General features: G+C 43.2%; 1 protein-coding gene across 1 annotated transcript in view; it reads right to left on the bottom strand.

Moving 5' to 3' along the window:
• Positions 1-19,719, bottom strand: part of JAZF1 (JAZF zinc finger 1) — a 272,246-nt gene that overhangs the window by 7,879 nt on the left and 244,648 nt on the right. The window contains exon 4 of the mRNA XM_024222727.2: positions 10,638-10,807. Within this exon, the coding sequence (XP_024078495.1) occupies positions 10,638-10,807 (170 nt within the window). The remainder of the gene's footprint in view (positions 1-10,637; positions 10,808-19,719) is intronic.

The following is a 19,719-nucleotide window of genomic DNA, read 5'->3' as shown; positions in this document are numbered from 1 at the left end:
AACTGAGGAGGCGTCGCCCCGCATGGCCTAATAACCTTGCCTGGAGCACGAGGCAACATACGACGTGTGTACAGGTCAACAGACTGCTGCTGAAAACTTCCGGCGCATGGTCCACCTACGTTTGGAATACATATAGGGTCCCTCACTCGAAGGAAAATAGATGTTCTTTACTTCCTGACACTTTGAATAGGGATTTTCCAATGGTCCATTCAATGCTATTGGAAAAACACCAGTAAGTTAACTTAGGGCTTGTCTTACCAACAGTTCACGGCAAGCTGGGGTGTAAATCTACCTTACGCTAGCTTGTAGCCTACCACCTGCCTGTGTGGGCCCTGCTGCCATGCATGAAAAATTCTGTGGTGCACTTTAATCTCCTGTTTCAAAGCACGGTGGGTCAAAACACAGGGAAACTTTTAGTGTGTAGCAGCAGGTTCCACGTGGACATTTAGCGCACAATGAGCTGGAGGGTAAGTCTATGTTGTGCTAGCCTTCCATGCACTACGTATCTTTAGACAAGCTCTAAGGAACATATTCAAGCAAAAAAGAGCGAGCACAGTAGTATTCAGCTACACTCCTTCAAAGGGCTCAAAGCAGCTATCACCATTTGCCCTATTTTTATTTTAAGATTTTTAATCTTTTTCATGAGGCAGCAAGAAAGCTTGATTGCCTTACATCAGTGGTTCTCAACCCATTGCCCAATCAGCACACAACTGCAGCCCATGTGACATCCTCAGGACCATACAGGTTGTGTGTATGTGTATACACACACAATTTATTTGAGTGTGGATTTGGCCCACATAACACATAGAAAGCTGCATATGCTGCCCACTATGGTAAATAGAACCACTGCCGTACATAGTACCTAGAGAATTAAGTACACAGGAAACAGTCACCGGTTGGACTTTCACATGATTCCACAAACATCCCCATTTCTCTAAGCCCCCAACCCTTAAAACACACTTGAAAAATAAATAACCATGTTTGTAGATATTCACCACTGAAACCATAGTTCTCTAGCTGTCTTAGAGAAGAACTACTATGCTTAGAATTGCTACCATCACAGTTCCTGCATAGTTTGCCTTTAAGGGAAGATGTCAACTTTGCTCGAGAAAATCCTTAAGTATCTTTTAGTTTCACTTGCAGGATCAGGACGCTGGCAGCTCAAGAGCCTTGTATTAAGATTGGTTGAAAGCCTCTGTTGCTTTCCTAATGTGGTAATATCTTACATTCTTCTTACAGATTCTGAGACCGGCCGTGGTGGTCTATCTAAGCTTTGACATTTTATATATCTGCCTTTACTGGGTTGGATGATTAATTAAGGACTCATCTAATTGAGGCATGCTCTTTCTCTCAAGGCTTGTTTACATGGCATAGGAAAGTTCATTAGAAGTGTGTGACTTGTAGAGTGCACTAAATGCCCCATGTGGACCCTGCTGCCACTAACTGAAAGATAGCTAGTTCGTATTAATGTAGAAGTAGGTGCCTTTTACATCACACCCGCAGAGTCTTCATGGGGCAGTCAGAGCACTCTATAAATCACACTCCTCTAATGCACTTTACTGAGCCCCAAGTATATTATCTGCTTCCTCTTCAAGGGTCTGGGCCTTTGAATAAACTAGGAGAGTCTGAGATTGATTTTCATTATAGCAGCTGTGAACTGTCCAGTGGATGGTGTTTTTCTTGTTCTTCCAGAGGAAAGGTTTATGGACATTCAAAGAGCAATTACTATGACAAGGCTGCAGCCCTAGAACTCAACTCCTTTCTGAAGCTTGTAGAGTTGATTGGCTGCACTTACTATGTTTACTAAACTAAGAGGATGAGAACTCTATAGTAATATGCACTAATTACTACCCTGAACGTAAGGGCATAGTCAGCCAGGCTTAGATTCAGGAATTTTTACTATGCTGAACACTGCCTTCTAATAGTTATAAGGGACAAGAAGGGTTTTGTTAAGATGGGAATATGAGCTATGCTACCCAGAGCTCATGCTGTGTGGAAGTTCAGAAAATCAAGCCCTCTGATTACGACTTTCACTCTACAGCTGCTGCTGGACAATTCACTAACAAAGCTTCATTAAAGAGTTGTGGTTCCTTTGTACTCTTACAGAACATGAAAGTTGGTAGCCACAAACTAAAACCTCAGAAGCAGGAAATAACAAAACAAAAACATCAGAAAACCAGGAAATGCAGGTAAGGTAATACCTCCCACAGCACATGTCCTTCTAAAGTCTGATTCCAAACAATCAATGATGTATCTATTCTGAACTGGGATATGTTGTATTCTATGCTCCTGAGTAACAAATCTTTGTTCCCAATCCTGTGCTGATCTTCCCTGACACAATTTCAAGCAATTCATATCAGTAGAAATATTACACAACTTTCAACCTTTACTAGACAATCAGTGCTCAGTGGAGCCCGCATTAAGGAGAGAGAGAGAGGGGAAAAAAAGGTAAGTGGGCTGTAGAGGAGACTACATTACAATGCCCCATCTCACCTTACGCTACATGGAAAGTTTCTCCTGACCCATTTCACACAGAACTGTGCCTCTTCAGCTACATATTTTTTTGTTTTGTTATAGCAACTGTCTCCAACTCGGTATAAAATGAAGCCTATGAACTATTTGTGCTTGAAAATGTGATGGAGCTTGAGAACAAAGTATCGGGGATGAAATGCTAATCTTCAGCTACAGTGTGTGGGGGTGAGGCGATGGAGGAATGACCCAACACAACCTAAGTTTATCTTTAGAAACTTTTGAAAAGTTTGCCCAGAGTAATGTGCAAGAAGTTTTCCCTTTTTTATAACTTCAACTCAAGAGATAGTCATTTGACAATTATACTAGAAGTAAAATGTACAGTTAATGGTGGCATCTGTGCAGTAAAAGCTACAGAGCATAAATACCCTCAGTTTGCATGGCAATAACATGATCATTTATGGCAAATATTTCACTTCGAGTTTACTTGAAACTTTGTTACTGGATTCTTTAATGAGTTATTCTGAAACACCTCATGTGCAGAAAATCAGATACACACACCTCGATGGATGAAAAAGACAGCACAGCCTTTTTCCTGGCAGAAGGTGCTAGGAAATTCCATCTTGGCTTGTGTTTTAAGATTAATTGGGTTAGAGAAGGGTTTGAAAAAATAGCAAAATGTTCAGGTTATGAGAAACCAACGCAACATGAAACTTGATCTACATCTCTCCATAAACGCACTGAAAGAAAACTTTTGTTGGAACTTCAAGTCAACTCTTCCTAATTTTTTCCACTGCTCTAATATAAACACCTTGTTGTGTGTCTTGGGTTAAATTTGTTGAGGTATAGAGAACAACGCTGCCAAACCCATCTGTCACTTTTATTGCTCTAGATACTTATATTAATGATGAGACACGCACAGTTGAGGAAAAAGGCTGCAGCATAGAAAGACATTCAGAAATCTTAAACTAGATGAAGGAACAATGAAACTAGGACCAGAACAGGAGGAGATACCAAAGAGTTCTAGTAATGGTATTGGTGCATTTGTGTGGCTACAGTGGCATTGGTTTGGCAGGACCATATGCCCTAGGATGCCACCACTAGCTAAGGCATTAAAGTTTGGGATCATGTACAGGAATAGTACAAATGTGCAAGGACATGAGACAGGAACATGGATGTAGCTGTTTTGGGTTTCATTTTATTCTGTATAGTGCTTGGACACTCACTTTAATTTTTGCACAGTCTGTGGTGTTTACCTTACACACAGTGAGGTTATTAATGCAGGAGTTGCTTGCTCCTGACCAGACAAACGTAGCTGCTTTTAGGTGCCATCTTTAGTGGAGGAGGGCAAGAAAACTGCCCCATGGACAAGCCTCTTTCTCCCAGGTACTGGGCTTGCTTCTGTTGCACAATCCTCATCCACTCCAGCTCACTTCCTCTCACAAACTCCATGAGCCACAGGCCTGCTTCCTCCTCTCAATCGTCCATCTACCCCACCAGACTTGTTCTTTCTCCATGTCCCCACGCTCCACTCACTGCTTGTTATCTCATGCCTGACCAGCCACTCCCATGCCCCTTTGCCTTTAAATCAGCTCCCACTTATGTCTCTGTCTTGGCTCCCCCAAGGCTCACCCTTAGGAGGCTTTGGGGAGGGGGACAGGGGAAGGAGAGAGGAGGCCCAGCAGCCATTTCCCCATCCTCTTCTGGGGAGGCTGGTATCTTTGCATTCTTTGAGGGTGCTGGAAGGGGTCACCATCCCTTCCAATCCATTTGGGCAGTTGCCAGCATTTTAAAGAGAGAGACCACTGGGCTTCCCAGCCTCAGGGAGCCCAGGCTCATCAGGCTCACTGAGCCCTTCCCATCCCCTTTTATAGGCAGGGCCCAAGGAAATAATGCTCCTTAGAGGGATGGGTTTCTTTGCAATAGGGGATCTCCACAAGCAGGGAAAGCCCAGTTGGTGAAGCACAGAGAAACTCTGCCCACTCAGGGGAAGGATTTCTTAGCTGGGAAAGATCCAAAACAAATTAATTACAGATCCTGCCAGCAGAAGAGACATCCTGCCTATTACGGAGTGATCTGCCCTGCCCCAAACTCCCTGCTCATCCCACCTCTCCATAGGCTGTCGCTTCCCCAACCCTATGCTGCCTCTGTGAACTCCAATGCCACCCATTCAACACAGCCCATATCCTCCCGCCTCCTGCTACCATAGCCTCCCCTGCACTCTTGGTTGCCAAACATTTGCTGTTCTCCAGTTTCCCCCTACCCAACAACCCTCTAACTACGTCCCTATCTGCAAACTTGTGCTGCACACTACACCATCTCCACTAAATACCTTACATAGCCCACCAGACACTGCTGCCCCCAGTCTTTCCAAGCCCCCATTCACAACTGGCAGTCCCCACTAGTCTTGTTTTCCCCATGCTTATAGCCATCACTACATGTTCTCTTGCCTACTGATCTTGGCTGCCCTCTGCTTCCCTGTGCCTCTGCCCAATCATACCCTGAACTTTTACACATTCTAAAAAAACCAGGAAACCGCTGCCTTCAAAAAATGTAGCTGAAGTTGCTCAAGTGCATTTCCTAACACTACAGTCACCAAAAACCTTAGAAATCACCAGTTAAGGCAATGTTCACATTTAGACCAACCTCAACTCCCGAACTTTCCATTCAGCCATCACAGTAAAGCAGATGCACTCAGATCTGTAACCTCCACATCCAATTCCCTTTGTGGGATGATGTACGTGCTCTAAATATATGTGCACTGGAGAAACTCAATAATGTGTTATGTGTACATGGAAAAACTATGAGCTTGCAGAGGAACGGGACGTGTGCATTGTGGGTGGCTACATGTTGGAAGTGAAAGGGAATTTGTTGTGTCAATGAGTGTATCTGCTTGGTTGTAATATTTGAAGGGTGAGATACGTGAATTGAGTTTGGTCTGGATGCATATGATGCCCTAACTCAGGGGCAGGCAAACTTTTTGGCCTGATGGCTGCATCAGGTTTCGTAAATTGTATGGAGGGCCGGTTAGGGGAGGGGGTCGTGGCCCGGCCCCCACCTCCTATCTGCCCCCCCAGGACTCCTGCCCCATCCAACCCCCCTGTTCCCTGACAGCCCTTTTGGGACCCCTGCCCCATCCACAGACCCCTGACTGCCACCGGACTCCTGCCGCCCCATCCAACCCCTCCTCTCATTCCTGACACACACACACACCCCGGGACTCCTGCCCCATCCAGCCACTCCTTTTCCCTGTCCCCTGACTGCCTCTGGAACCCCTGCCCCTGACTGCCCCCTGCCGCCCCATCCAACCCCCCCCTCCTTCCTGACTGCCCCCGGGACCCCTGTCCTCATTCAACCCCGTTTCCCCCCCCCAACCAGCATCCAAATCCCCGCCCCCTGACCACCCATCCCTCAATCCAACCCTCCCTGCCCCGTTACCGCACTGCCCGGAGCACCGGTTGCTGGTGGCGCTACAGCCGCGCCACCTGGCTGGAGCTGGGTCATGCTGCCGCCACCACGCAGCACAGAGCACCGGGTCAGGCCGGGCTCTGCAGCTGCGCTGCCCCAGGAGCTCATAGTCCCGCCACCCAGAGCATTGTGCCGGCGGCGCAGCGAGTGAGCTGAAGCTGCTGGGGCGGGAGGACAGCAGGGGAGGGGTTGGGGGCTAGCCTTCCGGGCCAGGAGATCGGGGGCCGGGAAGGACGGTCCTGGGGGCCGGGCCGTAGTTTGCCCACCCCTGCCCTAACTGCTGACTTCCTGGATTTTTAGTGACTGTGTTGATAGGAAATGCACTTGAACAACCTTATCTGTAAGTTTTGTGGGCACTTAAAATACTCTCCTATTTTTATTCTGTTTACCATAGACAAGAGAATGTGATAGATACTCTATACACAGACACACACACACACACATATATATATATATTCATGTATTATTTCTGTTACATATATTTGAAACTTTTAATTTGATCTATAGCAGTTGTCTAAATAGGTTCCTTAGCTTTAAAGATACTTGAGATAAGTTTCAGCTTTGCTTGTCCAAAGCTAGACAACACATTATTGACATTGGCCAACATTATCAAAGAGTCTAATGCTATGCTCTTAAATCCATATTTTGGCCCCGCAAGGGTGGGATTTTCAGAAGTGCCTTAGAAACACAAATCCTGCTATCTTCAATATACACCTACATGCGGATTTAGGAGCCTAATGTTTAGCTTTGGAGAAACAAAGCTCAAACATATCACACATATCTTGGATTCAAGGGAACCCATTTAGACCACTGCTAAAGATCAAATTAAAAGTTCAAATATGTATAAGATAAATAATAAATAAATACAGTTACATAGGAACACTCTAGAGCAGAAGTGGCCAAACTATGGCCCACGGGCCACATCCGGCCTGCAGGACCCTCCTGTCCGGCCCCTGAGCTCCTGGCCCGGGAGGCTAGCCCCCGGATCCTTCCCTGCTGTTCCCCCTCCCCCACAGCCTCAGCTCACTGCACCACCGTCGCAATGCTCTGGGCGGCGGGGCTGTGAGCTCCTGAGGCAGCGCAGCTGTAGAGCCTGGGCCTGACCCGGTGCTCTGTGCTGTGTGGTGGCATGGCTGGCTCCAGCCGGGCAGCACGGCTGCCTGTCCTGCTGCTCTGGGTGGCACGGCTGTAGCGCTGCCAGCCACCGGTGCTCCAGGCAGCGCGGTAAGGGGACAGGGAGCAGGGGGAGTTGGATAGAGGGCAGGGGAGTTCAGGGTAGTGGCCAGGGGGCGGAGGTGTGGCTAGGGCTTGGGGTGGTCAGAGGGCGGGGAACAGGGGGGTTGAATGGGGGCAGGGGTCTGTAGGGGCAGTCAGGAAGGAGAGAGGGTGTTGGATGGGGCGGCAGGGGGTCTGGGGGCAGTCAGGGGACAGGGAACAGGGGGGGTTGGATGGCGCAGGAGTTCCGGGGTAGGGGTGGGGGGCGCCAAAGGGCGAGAAGCAGAAGGGGGCGGGGCCGTGCCCTGCCTGGCTGTTTGGGGAGGCACAGCCTCCCCTAACCAGCCCTCCACACAATTTTGGAAACCCGATGCGGCCCTCATGCCAAAAAGTTTGCCCACCCCTGCTCTAGAGCATCTAGAAGTCAATGAGTTACGCAAAAGCTTATGTCTTTTACCAACAGAATTTTCTCCGATAAAAGATATTACCTCACATACCACTCACTAATGAGTTACTTAGATGCTTTTGAAAATCCTTCCAAATATAGACTTAGAACCTTTTAAGGAAGCTTAGGGTCATATTTTAGAAAAAATTGACAATTGTAATAGAAGAAAAATCTAAGGCAGATTATAGTAAATAGAGGCTAGAGTAACAATATTATTGTTATAATTTATTGGTAGACAATTTTATATCTTTAAAAAAAAAATAAGACTGAAAAACAGCAATTAAATGTTTGTGACTCACTTCTACTGTGATGCCTACGGGAAACTGTCACCAGATAACAGCTAGGCAGATGGCCAATAGGGACTTCTGATATTTATCTGGCCCTTGTAAAAACATGTTCTTATTACAGTTTCCATCATCCTCCCTCCCCCATTCCGTTAGAATATTTTTACACTCACTGCTGAATCCTGTCTTAATTACATTAATTACTCGTTGGTGCAGTCTTTTACTGTTGTACCATGCCAGGCAGAATGGAGCCCAGACCCTGACTGGGAGCTCCAGGCACTCTCACAATACAAATAATAATAAATCATCATCATCATAATATAAAAACACATCATCTAAATGCTGGACAAAAGGAAGCTGTGTTCATTCATCCGCCCTCCCCCACCCAGAAGTAACTTCGACCTTTTCAGATGTCAGGTGATTCTGATAATTACTGTATGTGTGCATCAATATTCCTGTTTGTAGCCATGGTCCTGTTTTACAGCCATCAATGTTATTACCCAGCACCCAGCAGGAAGTTCCAGTGCATGATCCTTTGATATCAGGACTCCTACCTAAACTCAGCAAATATTTCTTCTGAGTGGGGATTAAACAGAGGGAAGATCAAGAGGAAACATGACATACAGTTGACACAAAACAAAGGGAAGAGGAAACAAAGATAAACACAGAAAATAAATTAGACGAGGAAACAGAAGCAACTAACTGGAAGTGAGACAGCTAAAGGAAATGTCCTTACCCATCTGGGCTTAACCGGGATACGTATTTTCCCAAACTATGGTACTTTTTATTTGCTGCTTTCTTGGTTTGTCAGCCTCTCTATGGGTCATTAATTTGTTCCCTGTCTAACTGTTCTACCATTAATGGTGCAAAAGACATCCCATAGACAGTCCTCATGCATTTGAGATGAAGGCAGCGAGATAGCAGAAGCAGGCAGGAACAGCTTGCTTATTTGGCAGTAAAAATACAGAGGAGCTGGCAGTCAAACAGAGAACAGACAGGATATAGCAAATTACAGGGTTCTTCATCTAGCTTTTTCCACTAAATAAATGTTTTCTGCAATGCACAGATGCCCTCTTGGGAAAGTAACTCCTAACAACTGCCATGGCTTGTTTGCTTCCTGAGCTAAGCATTTACCTTTTATTCTACACTCTTCCCCTTACATACCTTCTGACATAAAGAAAATGTGATAATCTTGCATAATGTGACCACATCTGCTCATTGACACTTCCAAATAGCCCAAAAATATATTTTTCCCCCACCACCCCAAGAGGTTATGCTGAGATTTTCCTGAAGAGTAGAACAATTATTATGTAATTCACAATTCAAACTAATCTCCACATAGAGGACTAACACATTGCTATAGAAAGCGTACACACTTTTGCACAGTATTTCCACTTGTGACTGATCTCCATGTACATGCACATACGTTTTGTGACAAGTATTACTGAGTTAAAGGGGCTGTAAGTGATTCAGAATAGCTGCAGAATCAATAAAAGGCACACATTTTCAACTACTGCACATTTTCATGCACAGTATATTTGCTATTGTCAGGATTTATAGACCTTCAAATGTTACTAGTCTTCCTGCATTTTCTCTCTTTCATATTTCAGTTTTGTATTCCATTTTAGGACTTTACTATGCAGTTGTTAAAAAAGCCTTATCTTCAATGGCAGTTTTGCTGCTGTATACACTGTAGGTTGGGGTCCTTTGAGCCTGTTGGATTTTAAAACATTCTCTAATGCTTCATGGAGAACTTTGAAAAACATTTACTTGAGAGAGAGAATCCAGCCACATATCCCCACATTTTTATTGCTTAGGGACCTTTGCATAAAAATGAATCTATTCTGTAAGAATCCATCTGCTCCTGCTCTAATTCATGTGAAATAATATTGCTTTGCCTATAATATCAGAGAGATATGCATGCTAGACAACTGTGATGTCGCAAGGAGAACATAAGCAGAAGCTGATTAACAGACTTTTATGAAAAGGTTCCTCATAAGATACAATGAATGAACAAAAAAAGAAAGACAAGTTTTCCCAGAATATATGGTATTCAAACAGAAGCCCCCAATCCTGCAATCAAATCCATACAGATTGACATGCCCATGAGAAGTCAGAGGGATTCTGCACCAGTACAAGATTCTGCTCATACAGATCCGTTTTCAGGATCCGGGTCAGAATTTACCCTATACAAATGTTTTCATAAGTTTTCTATGAGGTTACTGCTCCGTCTTCCCTGTGGTGGCCTTTGGCTTTTTAAAATTAAATGCTACCTTTTGCACATCACCTGTATCAGCAGAGGCATCGCTGGCATACTTTCAGTACAGGATACCACAAAATCTGTAATGGTTATATAAAGAGGACCCATTCTAGCATTGGTATGGACAAGTTCTATATGTAATGTGCGTGATTCCTTCAACAGATGAATGTTGGCATTATCTTTCCATTTCAGCAGATAATTTCTTGGAATAAGGCTTGCTAATTATAATATGTGACCCAACTGCTTTAATCGTTCCTTTTAACAATCTCTCTTGATCAGTAGATATAGATACAACATATGCTGTATATGACTTGAAAGTGTTTGAGAGGAAAATCAGTCCGAAAAGACCATTGTGCAGCTATATGAGAATCTGTTGAAGTCTTGTAAAAATAAAAAGCGAAAGGTCAAATAAAACAGAAAGATGTAACCTGCTTTCCCAGACTCTCTCTCCTACTGCAACGAAACAGAAATAAACCAAGTCTCTGTTATAACTCACCTTATATCTTTTTTTACATCCAGGAACAGGACAGGCAAAAGGCTTCTCATCCCCTCCATTCATACACATTGAACTGAGGATAGCTTCCGAGCTGATGGCGCTTTCTGTGGTCCAGGACTCATCACTGTCTGATTCTTCATAGTCTACTTCTTCCTCATCATATTCGCTACCTAAGAAACCAGGGTATTTCACAAGAATAAAGTGAAATCATTGCAACACAATTCATTTTTATTTCATTGTTCCCAGTGCCTTATAACTCGCCTACACCCTTCTTACTTACAATGCAGGAAGACAGGTACTTTTAATCACATAAAATGTCCTGGCTATTGCTACTACTTCATAAAAACAGCCACAGGACCTTTCTTAAGTAGCTATAAGATAGCTGATATTAATATATTTTCATGAACAATCAACCACAGTGGCATTAAAGGTTCAACAAGGGATTGATTACAAACTCAACTTCACTACTTTGCTAATAAAAGAGCCCCTCTCTCTTCCAAACCCCACCTAGAAAACAGATAATTTTCTCCAACCTGGTATTTTTTAGGGCTTTTCCTTTACACGATACAATACCGAAGAGCATAATTGGACAGATCATAAACAGTGTAAAATAATTGGTTGACAAGTCCTAATGCATTTACTAGCCCTTTGGAATTAAATGGAATTATAGCACAACATTAATAAGAATTATAGTGTAGCAATTATAGTTGCGAAATTCATTCCCTCAGGTTTAGGGATAAATGGCTGCCTTGACCCCATTCTGTTCCAGATATGCTACAGCAGTCATTTGAGCACCTGGTACTGAGGTTTTTATTTTTTTTTTAAATTGCAATAACTCAATAAAAAAGTCTGAAGAAGAAATTAAATGCAAAACAAGGAAAGTGGAAAGGCAGAATTTCAACAATAATGATAAGTACAATAAAAAAAGGAGAGTCTCAGCTGATAAAAGCAGCAAATATACCCAGAGAGAGAGAGGAGGAGGGAACTTATTCTGGAGAGACTTGTACCGACTGTGCAGCTTGCACGAGGTGCTGTGGGAAATGGCAACTCCCCTCTGCTCTTGCTCCCACCTGTGATTTTTGTCCCTGCCCTGGCAAGAGGGGATGATTTAGCTCCAACTGTTGGAATCATTTCAGCAGTTCCAGACTGAGCCTTATGAGTTTTATATAACTGTTTGGGTTGCTTCCCTCATTATGTACTTTGCATACGTGTCTGTAAGCAGCTCTTTATTCTGAGGCAACAATGCAGATGGACTCCGGATCAATCAGATTCTGAAGAAGCTGTAAGGAAATAAACTTCACAAAGAAAACCCACGTTTCAGCATGTAATGGAGTCTTCACTTTTTATTACATGTGAAATTAAATATGCCCTCTACTCTATTAAATTATTTATTCCTTCTTGATCTCTCACTTTCCCTGCCCTCACTCTCATAATCAGTTACTCTTTAGTCATGAGTAAATATGTATGTCAGCTGGGAGCTGTAAAGTACTTATGATGTGGAGCAATATCAGATATTTTACATTAGGTCACATATGTCAGGCTGTACTACTTTTTTTCCTATGGTTTTCATTCTTACAGGGTGGAGTGCAGATGAGGGGAGACGGATTGTTGTTTCCCACCATTAGCACACGTGCACACACACATTATATATTACTTACACACACACCCTCCTCCTGCTGTGCATAACATCTGGAAAACTCACCATTATTGACTGAGATTTATCCCACACAGATTGATTGAAAGTCAAAATGTGCATTCTTGATCTCTTAAAATATTTTTGAACCATAGGAACAGATAACCTAAAATGAAGTTAAGGTTCTTATAGTTTAATTAACTAATAAAAATATTTAGGAAAAACTACTTCTATGATTTCCTGCCTTTGATTACATCTTGATGGAAAAAATTCCTCAAGGTACTCCTTTCAAGCTTTTTAGCTCATCTTGGTTTTTCAAACAAATGTGTCAAATAAAGCTAAAATACATAAATTTATGTGCTTTTAGGATTACACAGTATGTAAGAACTCTTTGACACTGACACCGCTTCAACCACTAAACTCCTGCCAACTTCCTCAATCAAAGGAAATGAATAAAATCTTAAGGGAGATTTTTTTTTTTTTAAACCCCAAAGGAAAAAGTTCTAGAGACTCCCTGAAGTCCACTTGGAATATCACTATTGCTGTTGATGCTACGTGGAAGATACCCCGGGCTACATTCACCTATTGCCCTGCAACTCCCAGTTCCTAGGTGCCCTGCTACTAGTGGAATTCACAGCCCTGAATTAGGCACCCAGGCTCCTCATACATTAAACAGGGAGAGTGAGGTGCCTAAGAAAGGAATTCTCAGAACCGAGCAAGCTGAGCGAGGAGCCCTCTAAACCACGCAGCAGTGAAATACAAAGGAAAGGGCTTAGAGACCAGCTCCTTAAAGGTACTTAGGCACCTAATCCCACTGATCTGTGCCTTAGGTGCCAGACTGATGGGCCAAAGGGAGGTGCTTCCCTCCGCCAAGAGTCGTAGCTGGGAACCCTCTCCAGGAGTGAGGCACCTAACTCAAGTCAGCCCTTTCTCACAAACGAACAGAGAGATGCCTCTTCCCCACTATAGCCAATAACCCAGTGATTGGGACACCTGCCTGAGACGTGGGTTCAAGTCCCTGCTCCAAATCAGGCAGAGCAGAGATTTGAAAACACGTCTCCCACCTCCCATAGAAGTCATAGAAATGTAGGGCAAGTAGGGACTTGGAGGTCACCTAGTCCATTCCCCCACATTGAGGAAGGAGTAAGTATACCCAGACCATCCTTGACAGCTGTTTGTCTAACCTGGTTTTAAAAACTTCCAGGGAAGTGGATTCCACAACCTCCCTGGGTAACCTGTGCCAGTCCTTAACTATCCTTACAGTTGGTATTAAGAAAAACTTCCAACTTAAATCTCCCTTGCCACAAACAAGGCCAAAACTGAACAAAATACTCCAGTGCTGAGTAGAGTGGAACAATTACCTCCCATGTCTTACATACGATAGCCCTGTTAATACATCCCAGAATGGTACATGCCTTTTTTTGCAACAGCATCAAATTGTTGGCTCATATTCAATTTGTGATCCACTATAATCCCCAGATCCTTTTCTTCAGCACCACTGCCTAGCCCAGTTATTCCCCATTTTGTATTAATGAATTTGATTTTTCCTTCCTACGTGCAGTACTCTGCATTTCTTCTTTACTGAATCTCAACTTACTGATTTCAGACCAATTCTCCAATTTATCAAGTCATTTTGAATTCTAATTCTGTCCTCCAAAGTGCTTATAGCCCCTCCCAGGTTAGTGTCATCCTCAAATTTTACAAGTGTTCTCTTTACTCCATCATCCAAGTTGTTAATGCAAATATTGAATATTACCAGCCGCAGGACAGACACTACTGGACCCCACTTGACATGTCCTCCCAGTCTGACAGTGAACCATTGATAACCACTCCCTGAGAATGGTTCTTCAACTAGTTGTGCACCCACTTTATAGTAATTTCATCTAGTTCCCTAATTTCCTTGTGAGGATGTTATGTAGGACTATATCATAGGCCATACTGAAGTCAAGATATATCATGTTTACTGGTTCTCCCCATCCACTAGGCTGGTTACCCGTCAAAGAAGGAAATTTTGTTTTAAACCAAGTCTTAACTCTCGGGAGTTTGAAAGTTAGAAGTACTATTCCACAGATGAACTGGCAGGTAAATATAATAATTCAAGTGTGTTGCTATCAATATGAAATATTTTACAGACATATTATTTTACTCTGAGTTGGAGCCTCAGAGTTCATTGTGATTGTAATCCCATGGAACTGAATAAAAAAACCCAATCTATTTAAGCAGATTCTAGTCTAAATGAAATATATAAAAATATTTCTAGCAATAAAAATTTATCCTTTAAATAATGAATGTGGTTTCAGTTGCCTTAGAAAAATAACATCCGCGTAGTCAGTATTTTAACCGTTTCCCCCTCTGAATTTCATTTCCTCACTTGTCAGCATCTAAGAGCAACAGCCCAAGAGGTGCCTTGTCAGCTTTGCCAATTGTGTGAAAATGAATCGGGTTTTTTTAAACATATAGGTTGGCTTTGCCACAATAAACAGGCCTTAGATGAAGTAGTTTGAGTCTTAAGAATCCCAGCTTTGTGCAGTCTTTCCCACGCCGGCCAGGATTCCACTGCACTCCATTACCGCGTCAGGTGTACCAAATGCAATTTGATCCACCGGCTCCTGCTTGCTCCTTTTGGGTGGTTTGCCAGCAGACAGCAGTGGACTAAAGGGGACACACACAACAGTGCATGTTGATCAAGATAAAAATCTGTATCTCCGCTGGTATTTTACAATAATATCAAAAAAATGGGGGGAGGGGGAAATCAGCACATAAATATTTGCCCTCAATCGGACCACAGGTTGTTACACTTGTCTGATTCAGACATCAAAGGCCTATTTAAAAGGGCTCAGAGACTTAGTTAGCCCTTCGGGGCTAGAATGTTGCCTTGCACACAGAAAACTGAATGTTCTGTTAGGGCATGCTGCCCCTAAAAGGGCTCTAGCAAAATTGTTAGTGGGCTTACCATTTCTCCTACTGCTTAGATGGGAAGGCTGATCAATCATTCCAGAGATCAGTACCCCTAAACCAAAATATTAGGAATAGACTTCAAAAATCTAGATAGAAAAAAACCATGTATGCATTTACCAAAATTAGGTGCCCTAAATATTTGGAGGAGGGAGGGGAAATGTTGACAGAAAAGTACATAGTTTGAACAAGGTGTTATACAAAAAGACAATAATATTATTGCAACTTAAAGCTAGTTATGTAACTAGCAAGCAAATTATCTTTGTTGTCTGTTACTCTAACATACCATCTCTTCTCTGAACTCCTCCACTGGCTCCCTGCTTTTCACTGCTTTAATCCCCTTGCTATCATGTTCAAGACCCTAGGTAGCTCCACCTTATCCTACACGTGGGGGGGAGGGATAGCTCAGTGGTTTGAGCATTGGCCTGCTAAAACCAGGGTTGTGAGTTCAGTCCTTGAGGGGGCCACTTAGAAATCTGGGGCAAAATCAGTACTTGGTCCTGCTAGTGAAGGCAGGGGGCTGGACTCAATGACCTTTCAGGGTCCCTTCCAGTTCTAGGAGATAGGTATATCTCCATATATAGACCTCCAACCTTATTTTTTATTGTTTCCCTCTCTCCTGGACCCACCCATGAGGCCAGCCTGAAATAATAACTAACCACTGGTAATATTTAAAGCCCTATTCATCTGTTTCTCCTCCAGCTCGCTCCATGCCATCTCTTATGCCTCACCTTTTGCATGCAATGCTTTCACAATTCTGGCCCACAAAGCCACTTCCCCTCTTTTCATTCAAATCTCTCCATAGATTAACCTCCTCCGTGCTCCCCACAATAAATGAGCCAGTAATAGAATAGATCTTTTTGGTTTATTTTAAACTAGTTATTCCTTCTACTGAACTCTCTCTCCTATGCTGTGAGACTGTCTGGGGGGTAAGAAAGTGGCTCCAGGCCACTGCCTCTCTGAGGGAACGCCAATCAGAGGGTGGGATCACAGTGGAGGGAAGGAAGCATGAAGGCCTTATGCTATGCTGTGTTTAGGACCCCAGATTGCCTTGTCCCAACCAGGTGTACGAATGAATATAATATAGACAAACCATCCTCATCATGCCATGTGATCCACTCACCAAGCCATTTTTCATTGACAACACAAGTCCTCCTTTCATTGAAATTAATTATAAATGACACTTTATGCCCTCAGAAAGCTCAAACTAATTAAAATGCCAGTTACTAGGAAGGAAAAAAATTATACTGGGCCACAAAATACGGTGAAATATGCTGACAAATTACTTCATTTCTGACATTTACAAAAAAAAAAAAAAAAAAAGTAAAAAAAAAAAAAAAAAAAAAAACAAAACATTTTGATTTGTTGAAATAAAACACATATGTGAAAAGAGTCGATCTATGATTATTGCCTGTGTGCTAAAATGTCTTTGCAGCATGCTAAAAAGAGGCAGAATACCATAAGGGCCTGATTCTCCTCTTGTTAAGGTCCACAGGTGTGTTGCTATTAACTTCAGTGGAAGCAGGACTGGGCCCCAAGCCACTGTCTGAATTCTTTATGAAAAGTCTAACATTTCTCCTTTTTCCAATCGATTGAATCCATAACTTGCATTGCTTAGGAGGGAGATATTGATCACGTCACAGGGATTAAATCATCATGGAGTCAATATTGCAGGCCAGTTTCTCAGATGCACTGCTGTAAATCTGGAAAAACAATTTACTTTTGTGGAATTTACTGTGTATTTACATTGCTGTAACTTAGACCAAAATCTGCCCCTCCATGTGTGTGATTTATTATTTCTTTTTCTCAGCTGTGTGAGTAAAACAGTATGTCTACACTGTAATTGAAGATGTGATTGCAGCTTGGGTAGGCATACCTACATTAGCTTTAATCTAGCTAACACACACAAAAAAGATAGCAGTGAAGATGTGTTGGTGTCGGCTTCAGTGCGGGCTAGCAATGGGCATGTCTATTCAGGGTCCTTGCACAGACTTGTACAGCCTGAAATCCATGCTGCTGCATCTTCACTGCTATGTTTAGCCAGGCTAGTTAGATTAAAGCTAATCTTCAGTAACGCCTTTAATTGCAGTGTAGATATACCCTAAGTAAGCAGTTTCCAGCTGGTGCACATCATTTGTGATGATCCAACTGGTACAGTTTGGCCTCCCATTCATATCTAAAGACTTCAGTATTTGCCAAGAAAAATGAACTACAAACACAAAAAGGCTGGAATAATCATTATAAGAAACAATTCATTTCTACAGTATAATCAAGAGTATTAATGTTGTACTTCCCCTCCTCTTCCCGCCCCTCCAAAAATATAACTGTTGTCTCTGTACACCGTATATAACAATGTAGTTTAAGAGTAACTTAACTTACTGTGGTTGGGCATAATGCTTTTAGTGTCACTGAAAGTTCATGCAAGTTCCAATGTTCTCCCATAAAACCTCAGTTTCACACTTTGTCCTGTGTGGGACTTGCAGTTTGTGTTTCATAAAAAATAGTTTTATGAGAGTACTTCTTATTTTAAGAAACCTGTTTTCCTACATACGTTGACAGCTTCCTCGAAATAAAAGCCTGCGAACTATTTTTAGTATACTGTGAATTTTGATCTAATGCTAATACATTTATTGATTTGTTGAAATTTCTCTCTCTCTCTCACAAGCAGCAAGGAAAATACATTTCCACAGAAGATACTCATTGATAACACTGAAATGCCTATGAAGTCATTCACAGTGAAATACTCTTCACCTGCACTTAGCACAGGAAATCAGTGCTGGGGCCATTGGGGGGTGAAATACGTTCCCAATACCAGGGTCCTAGCTGCTGTGCAAGCCTCTGGTAGCGGAGAGCTGGCTAAGCCAGCTCTGCATCACCCCTTCTTGGGGCATCCCAGTATAAGAGAGATACCAGAGCAGGAGAAGGATGTGACTAGAGTACCTTGTGCTCTGGCAATCCCTATTGTGACTCAGCCCCTGGGATTGGGAGCTCATACACGTGGCTTTAAGATGCCTTTGCCCCCACCAACTCCTTCAGGTCCTGATTGAGCAGAGCTGACCTGGACCCAAATAAGGGCCCAGGGACTTTAAATCTGACCAATATTCTGTGGATAACCAGCGCAACAATTGGGATGCCAGAGCAATGTGCTCCTTTCATCCTACATTGGTCAGCAGGTAGAACAGATGACAGCAGATTTCCTTTTGGCTCCTGCAGTGATAACAGGAGAAAAAGCCTGGTAATCTTATTGTAGTCACTGAGGTCAGCAGCGATTACACTGATCTGACAAAGTGTTAACTGAGAAGATGCCTTTAAAAAAAAAAAGTCATATTTTCAGAGTGGAGCTGCATTTTCAGTTGTGTAGAGAGAGCCGTGTACTGGCCCTCTGCACCAAGGGTGAATTTTAGACTCTGGGTTTTCTGCTGGGTTGAGAGGGCTGCGTATTGGAATGGAGGCTAGGGGGTGTGTGTGTATTTTTCAGTACTGGTGACATGCCAATTTAGATGTGTTTTTGTATGTTTTAAATATTTTTCATCTGTGTAACACTAGTGACACGCTGTAGACGCACTATGTACCTGGGGGGGGAAAACCCTCAACACCCCCCGCCCCCTGTGCAAAAAAACCCCAAAAACCCACCATCACCACCACAGAATTGTTTCACAGAACACTGGCAAGAGCTCTCTCTCTCTCTCTCCCGCTCACACACACACTTTTTTCCCATCTCCTTTAGAGTTCGGGTGGGATTTTTGGGTGTGGATTAAACACGCATCTGAGGTACTAGACTGATATCTATGAAGACTGACTTTTTTCTCCAGAGAACAGACACAGCACACGCAGGGCAAGTATTCTCTTGCTTCGCCATCAATGTGTCTCAGGGCGAGCCTACAATGGAGCTGGAGCTTCAATGTCCAGCTTTGGTAGACATAACTGTGCTTGCCTTGATCGAGCTAGTGCACTAAAAATAGAAGTGTAGCCACGCAGCACAAGCAATGGGATGGCTTAGCCACCCTCTGTGTGATCACATCTGAAATCTTAGTGCAAATCTAGCCCCTCCCACCTCCCACTGACGGCTGCACTTCTGTTTCTATTATGTCTACCCAAGCTGGAAATTACACATCCAGTGCTCATGTAGACATATCCTCAATCGCACCTTTCAGGGGATTGGATATTAGTTTATTCTTCATGGCCACTGAATCCTTGGCATCTCTGCTGAGATTGCTGCCAAAGCTGCCAATTGGCACTGTTGTTGTTTGTCAGATGGGCACCTGTCTGCTGGTAACAGGGCCGAGGCAATCAGATCATTATATGTAGGTCGCCAAACAGCTGTCAAAATGGCAACAACTTACAATGATTAATTACTGAGTTGGATCTGGATTTAAATCACTGAGCTAGAGGAGACGCTCTGTATCCTAATACCAGTCCTCTGAGCAGCCTGTCTCAATTGTTGTGTGGTCTGCTGGCTCCAACCCCTTGCCTACTAATTCATATTCTGAAGTC

Source organism: Terrapene carolina, unplaced genomic scaffold (genome assembly GCF_002925995.2).
Source record: "Terrapene carolina triunguis isolate 2854851 unplaced genomic scaffold, T_m_triunguis-2.0 Scaffold84, whole genome shotgun sequence".
Taxonomy (NCBI): domain Eukaryota; kingdom Metazoa; phylum Chordata; order Testudines; family Emydidae; genus Terrapene; species Terrapene triunguis.
The sequence above is the reverse complement of the archived record's forward strand: the minus strand, read 5'-3'. Positions and strand labels throughout refer to the sequence as shown.